At 38.0% G+C, this 17,967-nt stretch overlaps 1 protein-coding gene across 3 annotated transcripts in view; it reads right to left on the minus strand.

Moving 5' to 3' along the window:
* Positions 1–366: 366 nt before the first annotated feature.
* Positions 367–17,967, minus strand: part of NDUFS4 (NADH:ubiquinone oxidoreductase subunit S4) — a 119,292-nt gene continuing 101,691 nt past the window's right edge. For all 3 annotated transcript variants that reach the window (XM_033437850.2, XM_049707144.1, XM_004275131.4), the window contains one exon: positions 367–581. In XM_033437850.2, coding sequence (XP_033293741.1) covers positions 569–581 — 13 coding nt within the window. In that variant the 3' untranslated portion in view covers positions 367–568. The remainder of the gene's footprint in view (positions 582–17,967) is intronic.

A 17,967-nucleotide genomic window follows, 5' to 3' on the forward strand; every position in this document is an offset into this window, starting at 1 on the left:
TCAAAGAAACTTAGAGAATATTTCTAATTACAGAAGAGGATTTCAACAATAAGGAGATTTGGGTTTAGGTTTATCAGATTGCAACGTAATCATGAATTTCTTTACCTATGATAAAAGGAAAATTTCTAAGACAGCATTTTGATAATGATGGCTGGTAGTTTATAAATATTATTAACTTGAGAATGGTCATAAAAAGCAAGTTAAAACTTCAATATTGCAGATTTCAAGTACTCCTTTTAATAGATTTTTAAGTGCCGAAATTTCCTAGAGGTATGATCACCTGAAAATGTCTCTCTATAAAGGAAATTATAACAAGTTTAATTTGAGACATCAAAAAACATTTAAAATGACACCACAAAATGTATCTGTAGTTTAAAGGTCAAATTTATTAGGAGATTGAGGTGTAATACACACGGACTATAAATACTGAACAGCTGACTTTATTCACAGACAAGCAGAGATATAATCCGTGCCAACCTATTTTGTGGATACTCTTGTTCTTTTGTTCCAAGAAAAGTTTGCGCCATAAGACTTGGACTTGGGTTTCGGAACCCTTCTCTCTTCAACATCATAGCTCCATCCTAGAAAACAAAAACAAAAATAAACACACAAGAACAGAATTAAAGACGATACCTGAAGAACACAGCGAGCAGAGGCTAACTTTCATAAATTTAATGTTCATTTATCACGAGTATGTGTCAACACATTTGAAATATAAATATTTAGTAATGCGTCCCCTTGTAATCCTGTGTGACGAGAGGGTCTAAAGTATTGCCTGAAGATGATTTACCATATCTTAAAGGTGTAAGCCATGATTTAGTTTCTCCTTGCTGAATATTACTTGTTCAAATATCCATTAGTTATGTATTATGTAAAAAATTTCCATTCCTCTTTGTGATTTAATATGTGATTTCTTTAGCTGTAATGAGCAATACTGAACAATATAACCCATCTCGCTGCTTTCTAAGAGCTGGTGCCTTTATAACAGTTTGGAGCTCACTTGAAGTGATACAGAGAAACATGTACAGAACTAACTATATAAATCAGAGTTAGAGGAGACCATAAGAGATTACTTGGTTGAGCTCCCTGGAGTTTGACAGGCAGATTAAACTCAAAAAGTTTTTCAACATTTGTTTCAAGGGCTGTCTACATTAGACTCCCATTGAAGTATCTGATAACAGTGCAAATTCTTAGGCCTGACCAGAGATCCATTGGATCAGAATCTCTTGTGGGGACCTGGGAATCTGTACTTAATTGATCCCAGGAGATTTTTATGCATAGAAATTTGAGTACCACTGGTCTAAACTGTCTATTCCCTTCTGAGAGTTTATACCTTCTCTCCAAAGCCCTTCTCAGTGTTTTACAATTTTGAAAACTGGATTTATATATGTCTATACCTTCTGCTTTAAGTATAGTTCAGTTCTTCTAAGACATGGAGAAAAACCAAATAAACACACTCCTCCTTGAAAATATAATTGTCATACTTTTATTCCCTAGTCCAAGCAACCTATCTATATAACTCACTTTTCTTCATTAGATCCATTTTCCATCTCTGTAATTTGTCATTCTTCTCTTCTAGAACTTTCTTCAAATAACTCATCTTGAAACATTTGATTCATGGCTGAATCGTGCAGTCATATATAAAATGTCCAAACTGAATACTGTAGTCTAATTAAGTAAGCTTCTTGATCTTGTGAGTTGTTATGAATTCTAGTGCCTCTAGGTGAGTATAGTATTTGCTACCACAAAGCTTACGTTTCAACAAGCCTTTTAGAATTCAATTTTGCCGTAAAAGTGAAGCCTATGAAACTCAAATCATCAAAGTATACTGCTAGTATGCCTATTTCAGTGCCCAAAAAGGGGAAATAATTAATAACTCCACTGCTAGAACACTATCTTCAAAGAAAGCCCATTTGCTATAAGGAAATGGAGGAGGAATGCAAATGAAACAAATGGTTTAAAATACATCTTACTTTCACAGAACCCCAAATACTGGTATATTAACAAGTGGTTGTTTGAATTTCAAAAAATTTACTAAAGAGCATAAGAACAGTACTTACTTTATAGGTTGTCATGAGGTTTAAACAAGCTAATTCATGTAAAGTCCTGGCATTTATTAACTTCTATGAGAAAGGTATTTTTCTAAAACCTTTATATGAATTAATATTAGTTCTTTTATATAACTGAGGAAACTGAGGCACAGAATGGTTAGGTAACTAGCACAAGGTCACTCAGCTAGGAAAGGGCAGAAGCAGGATTTGAACACAGTCTGATTCTGGAGCCTGTGCCTTAACCATACTCTATTGGTTCTTGTGGTTTATAGTAAGAACTTGATAAACGTAAAGGTATTATTTCTCCCTCAAGTTTGATTTGCAACTTCCTAGCAACTTATCTTCTATATGAAGTATTAATGTGAATAAAATCTGTCATATTGGAACCCATTAATTTTGAACTTATGATGCTTTGAATCTAGTTAGGCATAATTTGGCCTAGTTATTAACTATAGAAAGGGGTTTTGGTAAGCAAATTAATACTGTGAACTAAGTATAATTTTAACATTATAAACTTCTCAAGCATTTCCTACATTAATCAGCAAGTGGTGCTGATAATTATAAAATACTCAATTCAGTAAAGCAGGTATAACAATAATATTTACTGAGCATTTCTTATACATTTAACAAATATTATCAATTGCCTTCTCTGTGTCAGGAACTGTTTAGACACCAGAGGTAAAGCAGTAAACAAAAAATTTCCAAACTTCTTCAAGTCAGTAGGGGAGGAGAAGTTAATAAGTAAATGCATAGTATATTACGTGCTAATATAGTAAAACGTACAATTAAAAATATATATTATATACTAATGAGTACTAAAGAGAAAACATTTTAGAGAGGGCAGATAGGGGCACCTTCCGTCCCTGAGAAGATCACATTTGAGCAAAGACATAAAGGACATCAGAGAGTTAGTCATGTGGATGTCTGGAAAGAGAGCTTGAAGGCAAAAAGAACGCAAGTACAAAGGCCTCCATTCAGGAGTGCGCCTGGTATTCTGTGTTCTAGGTCCTGCACTGAGTTTTAAAATTGAGTTCATAGGTTGCCTGGCTTATGAGGTAGGCATTATAAATACCCTGATTTTATATCTAATTATGAGGAAAACTAGAGAACATAAACAAGCAGCCTAAAGCCACATGGCTAATAAGTGGCAAAGCCTGGATTTTAATTCAGGTTAAGTCTATGCACCTAACCACCTCATAATAAAATGGCATTTCCCTGTAACTGCAATTTTTATCTATTTCACCCATCTCCTTTCAACCTGTGTGATTTCCTAACTTTTTTTTCTGTTTATTTTTGTAAATGAGTTGAAAAGACGGTTTTAAGAATCCCTGGAAAGTAAGGCTACGTCCTCCATATGTCCCCCCATAGTTGTGAAGAAAGGAAATCGTTTCTAGTGTGGATTCTATGTCTAGTTATTGTAATGATTACTGGTAAGTTACCCAAGACTCTGTGATCTTTTTCTTGCCAAATGATGGGTGAGACGACTTACGTTCCCTCCCCCTCTGCCTTCCTACACACACTCTCCAGCCCAATAAAGACACTAAGAGGAACTGAAGAAGAAATGAGAAAGCACTTAGAAATATTTAGTAATTGGTACTATACACACACACACATACTTGATAATCACTCTCAATTACAGTTAATCCTTCAACCACGAGGGAGAAAAAGAATTTTTTTTTACTGCATCAGAATGCAGACATAGCTCTATTATCTGTTCTGTCCATGGAGTCTGAAAACGCTGTCAGGGTCACTGCAATGTGAGAAGACTGGGGTTTTGTACACATAAAAGAACAACTGGTTTGGGTTTTCTCCTGGTAACTAAGGAGTGAGCTGACTCTTGGGAATTGTGAGCCAGATTATAGTTGCTGTTGATAGTGATAACAACAATAAATAGAAGTATCATTATAGGGACTGGAATGTGGATGGGCAAAGCACCCTGTGAAACAAACAGAAACACCCATGGAAGAAACCTGCGTTTGCTAACGGCATCCGTCTCTATACTATTACTTTCCACTTTATCACAGCCACCAGTGATTTTTCTACGGAAAACTCTGTTCCCAAAGCGACACAAGCAACTGTGTTTCTCTGATTAAGTAAAAGCAAAGAAGGGTATGAGGAAGTCTAATGACAATTCACAATAGACTGAAACTCAAGTCAGAGTCTACATAAAATCTCCCTTTGGATTTTTCAGCAGTTTTCTACTGTGTAGGACTGATGTTACAATGAAAATTTGCCCTTTTCTGGAACCCTGTTAAGAATCTGACCACATTTCCAAGCATCCCTCTACAAAGTGTTTATATCCAGTGCCTGGATGAACAAATTTACTGGTCCCACTAAAAACTTCATACCACAATCTTTTAAAATTATTTTTGTAATATTGTAGCAGTATAAAGGCTACTGGGGCAAGCTGTAGCTTAAACTAAAAAGACAAGATAACTACAAGAGTAAAAGCACTTGAAAGGACATTGAACATTTGTACTTAATGAGTATATTACATGAATTGTACTCATCTTTTCTACTTTCCTATTTGAAACTTGTTCTTAGAAGGATAGAAGATAATATAACCTGTGGGAAATAAAACATAGACCTTTAAGAATGGAATCTTATTTGTGAAATGTTTAAATTTCCACAGGAATTGCTTTTTCAACCTGAAATTTTTTTTTAAAGAAATAACTCAAACGAGTTTTTGAATGAGATTATGAAAGTGAAAACGCTTGCACTCTCTGAAGAATGCTTGTATAAAATCAAGGTGTAGTCTATGACAATGGTTTCATGTGTTGTTCTGTTGTTCTGGTTGTTCTGAAAACCAGCCCTTGCTCCTCCCAGCTGTGCAACAGAAGAAGAAGATCAAAGCAACTGAGTCTAAGGCAGCTGCCCAGGGATGGGGTAAAGCTCCTAGGGCTGCCGTCACTTCCCACTGAGGAGAGCAGCCATATGGCATGGATTAACCACAAATCCAACCAACAGCACCCAAATGATGAGAAGCTGACTCCCTTTGCTGTTTCACACACTGGAATGCTTTCACAAAGATATTTGAACTTTAAGCCCTAGTATCAGAGAAATACCTCTGGCAAATGCTCCAATAAACTTAAAATGTGATCTGTGATATCCCATGCTCAATTTCTTCTTCAGAAATATGCCCATTTATTTTGTTGACCTCCAGATTGTGGCTGGTATATTCTACGTCCTATGATATGAATGTCTGGTGTAACCTTTTCAAATACTACCAAAAAACAAAAACAGAAAAGCCTCTGAACAAAAGGAGACCCCAATAATTTATGAATTCCATGTATGAGACAAAAGAAAATCCCATTGATTTAAATTTACAGAACCATTTTATTTATGGTTCAGTAATGCAGAAATACAGAGAAACATTCATCAGTGTTTTTACTGCTTGTGAAATATGTTACCTCTAGTAACCTTGGTTCAAGTCCTGTTAAAGGTCTTTCTCCTCCAATAACCTAATCGCAAACTCTGATATTTGGAAGTGAACGGTTTAATGATTTTTCCTACTGTCCATTTGTGTACAAAGTAAGAACGATCACATAATTTGGCACAAACTGACATATCTGGCAGTCACTGCTAACAGAGGCATGGGATCAGAATAGCAAAGACTTTGAGAGGTATGTTGATACTTAGAAAGTTTCAAGATTCCCCACCAGGCCATGGACCCATACTATGCGCCTAGGTAAAAGCAAAGCATAAACTTAAAATATAATTTAAGGAAGGAAGGGGAGAAGGAAGAAAAGTAGCTTTACAGGCACTCAAAAGTACCTTGGGACTTCCCTGGTGGTCCAGTGGTTAAGCCTCTGCGCTTCCACTGCAGGGAGCGCCGGTTTGATCCCTAGTCGGGGAAATAAATAAGATCCTGCATGCCGCGTGATGTGGCCAAAAAAAGTACCCCTATTTGAAATTCTCACGTATCTAATATTTTGGGGGAGAGGAAGAGGTTCAGAATAATTTTAAAATATCTTAGATCTTCTTTTAGAAAATATTATAGAGGAGAAATGTATTTTGGATACACTGGCAAAGCAGTTCTTTCCATGAAAATTATGTAAGATGGATTAGCAACACCCTACACCTGCCACAGCTGCAAAGACCAAAAAAAAAAAAAAAAAACCTTTGATACGATAGTTAATGCTCCCTTAAATTTTATCTGTTCAAATAATATATTTGCTATACAGTATTATTATTTTGGAGCCACATTATTCAGAAGTTGCCACAAAACAAACTGGTTTGTGGTCCAAAACTACCTTTGAAAATCAGTCATTAGAAATTTACAACACATTTTTCTAGAGAACGAAACTATACAACAAAGGTAGATTTTCAAAAATCACTTAGGGGCTTCCCTGGTGGCACAGTGGTTGAGAGTCCGCCTGCCGATGCAGGGGACGGGTTCGTGCCCCGGTCCGGGAAGATCCCACATGCCGCGGAGCGGCTGGGGCCCGTGGGACATGGCGGCTGAGCCTGCACGTCCGGAGCCACAGCAGTGAGAGTCCCGCGTACGGCAAAAAAAAAAAAGAAAGAAAGAAAATCACTCAGATTTTGACATAATTGGTCTGGGTGTGGTCTGTGTGTAGGGATCTCCAGAATCCTGTAGATTTCCAGAATCCCATATAACCCAAAATATACTAGAACCTCACTAAGCCCCCATGTATAACACTATTTCTATGAGAAAAATTATTTCAGACTTCCAACAGGGAATCTAAAGAATTCACATCTGTCTGTCTGTCTTTCTCCTTAGCAGCCAAACGGAACATTTCTCTAGCCACAAGACAGTCAGTAGTACTGGGACTGGGGATTGGGAAGAAAGAATTACGTAGAAAAAAAAATTGGTGCTTCAGTAGAGACGACGCAGTGTTTATAGAACAACAGATCATAGCTGTTAATCTTCTTTGAGTTACTTTGCAATTCCAAACGTTGTATGTACAAATAATCTTCATTATTCGCAGATTCTGTATTTTCAAATTCGCCTACTCACTAAAATTCATTTGTAAACCCAAAATGCATATTGTGATGCTTCCATGGTCATTCATGACATGCACAGAGCAATGAAAGTTTTGAGTCATCCAACACACATGCTCCAGCTGAGATCAAACGAGGTAATGCTCTGCCTTCTTGTTTCAGCTCTCACACTGTAAACAAGTATCCTTTTTGTAGTCTATTCACAGCCACGTTTTTTGCATTTTTGTGCTTCTTGTTGGTAATTTCACTGTTTAAAATGACCCCCAAGGGTAGTGGTTTAGTGCTGTTTAGTGTTTCTAAGTGCAAGAAGGCTGTGATGTGCCAAGTTGTGTTAGATAAGCGTCATTCAGGCATAATGCTGTTGGCCATGAGTTCAATGTTCATGAATCAACAAAATACATTAAATAAGGTACTTTTAAACAGAAACACACATAAAAGCAAGATGGTGTATTGACTGGCTGACAAAATTTTGTGATCAGAGTCTCAGAGGAATCATTTTCCCTAGGAGCAATATTTCAGTATTCACTAATTTAGTGTTTGTGGTGACTTTATAAAACATAACTACCGGGCTTCCCTGGTGGCACAGTGGTTGAGAGTCCGCCTGCCGATGCAGGGGACACAGTCTGGGAAGTGCCCCGGTCTGGGAAGATCCCACATGCCGCGGAGCGGCTGGGCCCGTGAGCCATGGCCGCTGAGCCTGTGCGTCCGGAGCCTGTGCTCCTCAACGGGAGAGGCCTCAACAGTGACAGGCCCGCGCACCGCAAAAAAAAAACAAACGAAAAAAGCATAACTACCATGAATAATGAGAATCAACTGTACTTGATGGATATATAAATTCTGTCCTGCCTGGTGACTCCCTAGGCCTTGGAAAAACCAGTTTTGTTTCTATTTGCAATTCATCTCATTCTTTCACTCTATATAAATTTGTGCTGTACTGACTTTTCCTTTAAACTGGTTATAACGCCTGCCTGGCTCCCTTATTTCATGAGTAAAATAAATTCTTCAACACATGTTTACTTATATCTATATTAAATCATAATCTCATCTTTTTCAGGATATTCTTTTAACAATTTTGGAGGTACTACTGAGATGCCCAATAGGTTCACCAACCAAAACCAAGTAAATTTCTTCACCAGAAGTTGTGTACCTTATTTTAAGCTCAGGCGTATCTTTTCTTGGCTTCTGAAAGTAAGAGAACTTTGCTGATTCTCGTTTTTCAAATTTCAATGTTCTCTACTAATCTGGGGAACTGATTTAAAGGTCTGATCATTTAATGATTCCCTTAAAATGGATTAATGGGGACTTCCCTGGTGGCTCAGTGGTTAAGAATCTGCCTGCCAATGCAGGGGACACGGGTTTGATCCCTGGTCTAGGAAGATCCCACATGCCGTGGAGCAACTAAGCCTGTGCACCGCAACTACTGAGCCTTTGTGCTGCAACTACTGAAGCCCACGTGCCTAGAGTCCATGCTCTGCAACAAGAGAAGCCACCACAATGAGAAGCCCACGCACCACAACGAAGAGTAGCCCCCGCTCACTGCAACTAGAGAAAGCCCACACACAGCAACAAAGACCCAACACAGCCAAAAATAAATTTTAAAAAATTATAATAACATTTTTTAAAATTAATTTAAAACAACCAAAATGGATTAAAGCCTTTAGAAATCCATTCTCAGATGAGAAAAGACAGAAAATCTGGTTTGTTAGTCCTTCCTATTTGAGGTCAAATAAATGAAGAAGTTGTAATCACTGAGTAGAGAACAGCTCTTTAGTGTCGACCAGTGAATATTAAAATTCTGTGTTTACTATTAACCCATGGCTGAAATTTCAGAATTGAAATTATAAGTTCTTTGTGTGACTCTGTGTCTGTCTACATAACCTATTCAGAAATGCCTTTACTTCTCATTATGTGTGTGGCTAGTGTTTTTCTACCTCCAGATGGAATTAATGAATTAGATTATAAAATATCATTAAGGGGCTCTGTTCTGACTGGGTATAGAGAAAATACGTGCTTGTATAAGTGGAATATTCCTAAAATGAGGGAACTGAATTTCTAATACCTTGAATGTGCTAGGTTTAAAAAGTATTCTTATAGGACCTAACAAACATTTAAGAATTTAAATTCAGGTAATATAGGTAAATTTTGGCAAATGGCAAATTGAATTTTTGTTTAATAAAAACAGCTATGTTTTCTCTAATATATCAGTGTTAAATATAACACAAGCATAGATTTTTATTCTACCTGAATACAGTCTTTCTAAACTTATACAAGTTTTCTGATCAAATAAGCTAACATTACTTCTTTTCAATGTTTTACAATCCTGCAAAATGTAAATTTGTGTTTATCTACAATGATTATTCTAACAATTTTATTTCAACACTAATTACATTTTGCAATATGTCATCTTTAAAATTAATTTCCAGGATCTTTAGGTAACCTAAAACCTTAAATGATATTAATGAATATTTATTAGATACCTAGATAATTTCTACAATAAAATACTGAACAATTGATTACTAAGCAGAAATTTAAATTTATGTACTTTTGCTTCTTTTATATGCTACAGGGAGGCTGTATCTTTGGTTTGTTAATGGACACGTTCATTTTTGCCACTTGGATAAGTTGGACTGTAAGGAATGCACACGAAGATGGCTTACTAGGAGGACGCAGAATTTGCATCTCCTCACAACTAGGGCACCTGCCAGGCACTGGTGGGTGACCACGGTCACCTGAGGGGACGGGAGGAACCCCCAACGACTGGGTAGGACGTGGGGAGTGAAGGGGGAGAAGAAGTGGAGGGGGGATGGGACTGGCACCCCTGAGGGGTGGCTTTGGGAGGGGAAGGGATCCCAGCCTGAAGGGGGAAACTGGTGAACCGTTAGGAGGGCAGAGGATCAAAAGGGAGCGTGGCCAGCGTGCCCACCTGGATCCCCAGGAACCTGTTGAGATCCTGGGCCAAATTCTCTGCCCACCTAGGCCCCCCTCCAGCTGCCTGGGTCCTGAGGGAATGGGAGGGAGGTAAGGGGGTACAAAAGTAAAGGCCGGACCTCTGGGACCGGCACCCCTGAGTGATGGCTGGGGGAGGGAAGGAGTTCCTACACCCAGTGAGACCCACCCACAGTTAGAGGTCCAGTGGCAACGGGGGACACCCTGGGGGAGATGGTGGGGGAGGGGTGCGAAGTAATGGAAGGGAACACAGCCAGGGCTTTCCCTGGCCACGTAGGCATCAGGAAGCGTGTGGGGCTCCTGGGCCTAATCCTCTGCCCTCAGAGCCTCCCTCCTGCTGCACAGAGCCCCAGCCCACCCCTACACCCCCACCCAGGGCCCTACCTCTACACTCGGAGAACCCTTCCAATGCGCTGGGCGTAAACCCCAGCCACACACCCTCACCCAGGGCCTTTCCTCCTAACTCCAGAACTCCACACTCCAGAGGCCCTTCCTTCCCACTTACTGCCTCTCCCCTTCCTAGCAGGTCCTAAGCAGAGGCCCTGCTCCATGCTTAAAAATCGCCCCACCTAGGCCACGCCCCCAGGGCCTTTCCCAGCTATGTGGGTACTGAGCCTAGGCCCTGCCCCACCCTAAACCCTGCCCCTGCCTAAGTTCCACCCCCTGCCTAAGCTCCGCCCTCATAGCCAAGGGTTTTTTCTTTTCTTTTCTTTTTTCTCTATTAGATTGGAGGTCTGTTATACCTTGTTGATTCACTGTCGTTCATTCTTATATATATTTATACTTCCTAATCTTTTATTTTTCTAATTTTATTTTATTCTTTATACTTTATTAATGATCTCTCCTTTTGGCTTGTTCCTCACGCCCCCCCGCTTTTTGTTGTTTTCTTTTTTTCTGTGCATTTATTTTACCTTGTGGCAGTTGTTTCAATTATAGTTTTATTTTTCCTAATATATTTTTTATCTTTCTAATTTTATTTTCTTTTTTATTCTTTGATATTGTACTGCTCCTTGTTTCCTTCCCTCCCTCCTTCCTTCCTTCCTGTTTCTTTTATTTTGCCACGAAGCTTGCGGGATCTTGGCTCCCAGGCCGGACGTAGGGCTTGAGCGCCTTTGGTGGAAGCTCCGAGTCGAAACCACTGAACTAACAGAGAACCTCAGACCCCAGGGAATATCAGTCAGAGTGAGGCCTCCTGGAGGTCCTCATCTCAGCACTAAGAACCAGCTCTATCTAACTAACTACCTGCAAACTCCAGTGCTGGATGTCTCAGGCCAAACAACCAGTAAGAGAAGAATACAGAACCACCAATCAAAACAAACAAACAAATTGAAATGACAAAAAAATATGTTACAGACGAATGAGCAAGGTAAAAACCTCCAAGACCAAATAATAAATGAAGACGAAATAGGCAACCTACTTGAAAAAGAATTCAGATTAATGACAGTAAAGATGATCCGAAATCTCAGAAACAGAATGGAGAAAATACAAGAAACATTTAACAAGGATCTAAAAGAACTAAAGAACAAACAAACAGTGATGAACAACACAATTACAGAAATTAAGAATACTCTAGAAGGAATCAATAACAGAGTAAGTGAGTCAGAAGAATGGATAAGTGAGCTGATAGATAAAATGGTGGAAATAACTGCCAGGGAGCAGAATAAAAGAAAAAGAATGAAAATAATTGAACACAATCTCAGAGACCAACATTTGAATTGCAGGGTTCTCAGAAGAAGAAGAGAAAAAGAAAGGGACTGAGAAAATACTTGAAGAGATTATAGTTGAAAACTTCCCTAATATGGGAAAGGAAATAGCCAATCAAGTCCAGGAAGTGCAGACAGTCCCATACAGTATAAAACCAAGGAGAAACACACCAAGACACATATTAATCAAACTATCAAAAATTAAATAAAGAAAAATATTAAAAGCAGTAAGGGAAAAACAACAAATGACATACAAGAGACTCCCCATAAGGTTAACAACTGATTTTTCAGCAGAAACTCTGCAAGCCAGAAGGGAGTCGCAGGACGTATTTAAACTGATGAAAGGGAAAAACCTACAACCAAGAATACTCTACCCAGCAAAGGTCTCATTCAGATTCGATGGAGAAATTAAAACCTTTACAGATAAGCAAAAGTTAAGAGAATTCAGCACCACCAAACCAGCTCTACAACAAATGCTAAAGGAACTTCTCTAGGCAGGAAACACAAGAGAAAGAAAAGACCTACAATAAAAAATGCAAAACAATTAAGAAAATGGTAATAGGAACATACATATGGATAATTACCTTAAATGTAAATGGATTAAATGCTCCAACCAAAAGACATAGACTGGCTGAATGGATACAAAACAAGACCGTATATATGCTGTCTACAAGAGACCCACTTCAGACCTAGGAACACATACAGACTGAAAGTGAGGGGATGGAAAAAGATATTGCATGCACATGGAAATCAAAAGAAAGCTGGAGTAGCAATTCTCATATCAGACAAAATAGACTTTAAAGACTATTACAAGAGGCTAAGAAGGACACTACATAATGATCAAGGAATCAATCCCAAAAGAAGATATAACAAATGTAAATATTTATGCACCTAACATAGGAGCACCTCAATACATAAGGCAAATGCTAACAGCCATAAAAGGGGAAATAGACAGTAACACAATATTAGGGGACTGCAACACCCTGCTTTCACCAATGGACAGATAATCCAAAATGAAAATAAATAAGGAAACACAAGCTTTAAATGACACATTAAACAAGATGGACTTAACTGATATTTATACGACATTCCATCCAAAAACAACAGAATACACTTTCTTCTCAAGTGCTCATGGAACGAACATTCTCCAGGATAGATCATAGCTTCGGTCACAAATCAAGCCTTGGTAAATTTAAGAAACTTGAAATCAAGTATCTTTTCTGACTACAACACTATGAGACTTGATATCAAATACAAGATAAACACTGTAAAAAATACAAACACATGGAGGCTAAACAACACACTACTAAATAACCAAGAGATCACTGAGGAAATCAAAAAATACCTAGAAACAAATGACAATGAAAACACGATAACCCAAAACTTATTGGATGCAGCAATGGCAGTTCTAAGAGGGAAGTTTATAGCAATACAATCCTACATCAAGAAACAAGAAACATCTCAAATAAACAACCTAACCTTACACCTAAATAAATTAGAGAAAGAAGAACAGAAAACCCCCAAAGTTAGCAGAAGGAAAAGAAATCATAAAGACCAGATCAGAAATAAATGAAAAAGAAATGAAGGAAATGATAGCAAAGATCAATAAAACTAAAAGTTGGTCCTTTGAGAAGATAAAAAAAATTGATAAACCATTAGCCAGACTCATCAAGAAAAAAAGGGAAAGACTCAAATCAATAGAATTAGAAATGAAAAAGGAGAAGTAACAACTGACACTGCAGAAGTACAAAAGATCATGAGAGATTACTACAAGCAACTCTATGCCAATAAAATGGACAACCTGGAAGAAATGGACAAATTCTTAGAAATGTACAACCTGCAAAGACTGAATCAGAAAGAAATAGAAAATATAAACAGACCAATCACAAGCACTGAAATTGAAACTGTGATTAAAAATCTTCCAACAAACAAAAGCCCAGGACCAGATGGCTTCACAGGCGAATTCTATCAAACATTTAGAGAAGAGCTAACACCTATCCTTCTCAAACTCTTCCAAAATATAGCAGAGGGAAGAACACTCCCACACTCATCCTACGAGGCCACCATCACCCTGATACCAAAACCAGACAAGGATGTCACAAAGAAAGAAAACTACAGGCCAATATCACTGATGAACATAGATGCAAAAATGCTCAACAAAATACTAGCAAACAGAATCCAACAGCACATTAAAAGGATCATACACCATGATCAAGTGGGGTTTATCCCAGGAATGCAAGGATTCTTGAATACATGCAAATCAATCAACGTGATATACCATATTAACAAATTGAAGGAGAAAAACCATATGATCATCTCAATAGATGCAGAGAAAGCTTTCTACAAAATTCAACACCAATTTACGATTAAAACCCTGCAGAAAGTAGGCACAGTGGGAACTTTCCTCAACATAATAAAGGCCATATATGACAAACCCACAGCCAACATTGTCCTCAATGGTGAAAAACTGAAACCATTTCCACTAAGATCAGGTACAAGACAAGGTTGCCTACTCTCACCACTCTCATTCAACATAGTTTTGGAAGTTTTAGCCACAGCAATCAGAGAAGAAAAGGAAATAAAAGGAATCCAAATCGGAAAAGAAGAAGTAAAGCTGTCACTGTTTGCAGATGACATGATACTATACATAGAGAATCCTAAAGATGCTACCAGAAAACTACTAGAGATAATCAATGAATTTGGTAAAGTAGCAGGATACAAAGTTAATGCACAGAAATCTCTGGCATTCCTATACACTAATGATGAAAAATCTGAAAGTGAAATCAAGAAAACACTCCCATTTACCATTGCAACAAACAGAATAAAATATCTAGGAATAAACCTACCTAAGGAGACAAAAGACCTATATGCAGAAAATTATAAGACACTGATGAAAGAAATTAAAGATGATACAAATAGATGGAGAGATATACCATATTCGTGGATTGGAAAAGTGAACATTGTAAAAATGACTCTACTACCCAAGGCAATCTACAGATTCAGTGAAATCCCTATCAAACTACCACTGGCATTTTTTTACAGAACTAGAACAAAAAATTTCACAATTTGTATGGAAACACAAAAGACCCCGAATAGCCAAAGCAATCGTGAGAACGAAAAACGGAGCTGGAGGAAGCAGGCTCTCTGACTTCAGACTATACTACAAAGCTACAGCAAACAAGACAGTACGGTACTGGCACAAAAACAGAAAGATAAATCAATGGAACACAATAGTAAGCCCAGATATAAACCCACGCACATATGGTCACCTTGTCTTTGATAAAGGAGGCAGGAATGTACAGTGGAGAAAGGAAAGCCTCTTCAATAAGTGGTGCTGGGAAAACTGGACAGCTACATGAAAAAGTATGAGATTACATCACTACCTAACACCATACACAAAAATAAGCTCAAAATGGATTAAAGACCTAAATGTAAGGCCAGAAACTATCAAACTCTTAGAGGAAAACATAGGCAGAACACTCTATGACATAAATCACAGCAAGTTTCTATTTGACCCACCTCCTAGAGAAATGGAAATAAAAACAAAAATAAACAAATGGGACCTAATGAAACTTCAAAGCTTTTGCACAGCAAAGGAAACTATAAACAAGACCAAAGGACAACCTGCACAATGGGAGAAAATATTTGCAAATGAAGCAACTGACAAAGCATTAATCTCCAAAATTTACAAGCAGCTCATGCAGCTCAATAACAAAAACACAAACAACCCAATCCAAAAATGGGCCGAAGACCTAAATAGACGTTTCTCCAAAGAAGATATACAGACTGCCAACAAACACATGAAAGAATGCTCAACATTATTAATCATTAGAGAAATGCAAATCAAAACTACAATGAGGTGTCACCTCACACCAATCAGAATGGCCATCGTCAAAAAATCTACAAACGAGAAATGCTGGAGAGGGTGTGGAGAAAAGGGAACACTCTTGCACTGCTGGTGGGAATGTGAATTGGTACAGCCACTATGGAGAACAGTATGGAGGTTCCTTAAAAAACTACAAATAGAACTACCATATGACCCAGCAATCCCACTACTGGGCATATACCCTGAGAAAACCATAATTCAAAAAGAGTCATGTACCAAAATATGCATTGCAGCTCTACTTACAATAGCCTGGAGATGGAAACAACCTAAGTGTCCATCATCGGATGAATGGATAAATAAGATGTGGCACATATATACAATGGAATATTAGCCATAAAAAGAAATGAAATTGAGCTATTTGTAATGAGGTGGATGGACCTAGAGTCTGTCATACAGAGTGAAGTAAGTCAGAAAGAGAAAGACAAATACCATATGCTAAAACATATATATGGAATTCAAGAAAGAAAAAAAAGAATGTCATGAGGAACCTAGGGGTAAGACCAGAATGGGGACGCAGACCTACTAGAGAATGGACTTGGGGATGTGGGGAGGGGGAGGGGGAGGGTTAAGCTGTGACAGGGCAAGAGAGTGGCATGGACATGTATACACTACCAAAGGTAAAATGGATAGCTGGTGGGAGGCAGACGCATAGCACAGGGAGATCAGCTCGGTGCTTTGTGAACACCTAGAGGGGTGGGATGGGGAGGGTGGGAGGGAGGGAGACCCAGGAGGGAGCAGATATGGGAACATGTGTATATGTATGACTGATTCACTTTGTTATAAAGCAGAAGCTAACACATCATTGTAAAGCAATTATACTCCAATAAAGATGTAAAAAAAAAAAAAACAGAATTGATAAACTATTAGCCAGATTCATCAAGGAAAAAAGGGAGAAGACTCAAATCAACAGAATTACAAATGAAAAAGGAGAAGTAACAACTGACACTGCAGAAATACAAAGGATCATTAGAGATTACTATAAGCAACTATATGCCAAGAAAATGGACAATCTGGAAGAAATGGACAAATTCTTAGAAAAGCACAACCTTCCGAGACAGAACCAGGAAGAAATAGAAAATATAAACAGACCAATCACAAGCACTGAAATTGAAACTGTGATTAAAAATCTTCCAACAAACAAAAGCCCAGGACCAGATGGCTTCACAAGCGAATTCTATCAAACATTTAGAGAAGAGCTAACACTACCCTTCTCAAACTCTTCCAAAATATAGCAGAGGGAAGAACACTCCCCAACTCATTCTACGAAGCCACCATCACCCTGATACCAAAACCAGACAAAGATGTCACAAAGAGAGAAAACTACAGGCCAATATCACTGATGAACATAGATGCAAAAATGCTCAACAAAATACTTAGCAAACAGAATCCAACAGCACATTAAAAGGATCATACACCATGATCAAGTGGGGTTTATTCCAGGAATGCAAGGATTCTTCAATATATGCAAATCAATGTGATACACCATATTAACAAATTGAAGGAGAAAAACCATATGATCATCTCCATGGATGGAGAAAAAGCTTTTGACAAAATTCAACACCCATTTATGATAAAACTCTTCTGAAAGTAGGCATACAGGGAACCTACATTGACATAATAAAGGTCATATATGATAAACCTACAGCCAACATCATTCTCAATGGTGAAAAACTGAAACCATTCCCACTAAGATCAGGAACAAGACAAGGTTGCCCACTCTCACCACTATTATTCAACATAGTTTTGGAAGTATTAGCCACAGCAATCAGAGAAGAAAAAGAAACAAAAAGAATCCAAGTCGGAAAAGAAAAAGTAAAACTGTCACTGTTTGCAGATGATATGATACTATACATAGAGAATCCTAAAGATGCTACCAGAAAACTACTAGAGCTAATCAGTGAATTTCGTAAAGTAGCAGGATACAAAATTAATCCACAGAAATCTCTTGCATTCCTATACACTAATGATGAGAAATTAAGGAAACACTCCCATTTACCATTACAACAAAAAGAATAAAATACTTAGGAATAAACCTACCTAAGGAGACAAAAGACCTGTATGCAGAAAACTATATGGTATTGATGAAAAAAATTAAAGATGATACAAACAGATAGAGAGATATACTATATTCTTGTATTGGAGGAATTAATATTGTGAAAATGACTATACTACCTAAAGCAATCTACAGATTCAGTGCAATCCCTATCAAACTACCAATGGCATCTTTCACAGAACTAGAACTAAAAATTTCACAATTTGTATGGAAACACAGCCGACCCCGAATAGCCAAAACAATCTTAAGAAAGAAAAATTGAGCTGGAGGAATCAGGCTTCCGGACTTCAGACTATACTATAAAGCTACAGTAATCAAGACAGTATGGTACTGGCACAAAAACAGAAATACAGATCAACGGAA

Source organism: Orcinus orca, chromosome 3 (assembly GCF_937001465.1).
Source record: "Orcinus orca chromosome 3, mOrcOrc1.1, whole genome shotgun sequence".
Classification (NCBI taxonomy): Eukaryota; Metazoa; Chordata; class Mammalia; order Artiodactyla; family Delphinidae; genus Orcinus; species Orcinus orca.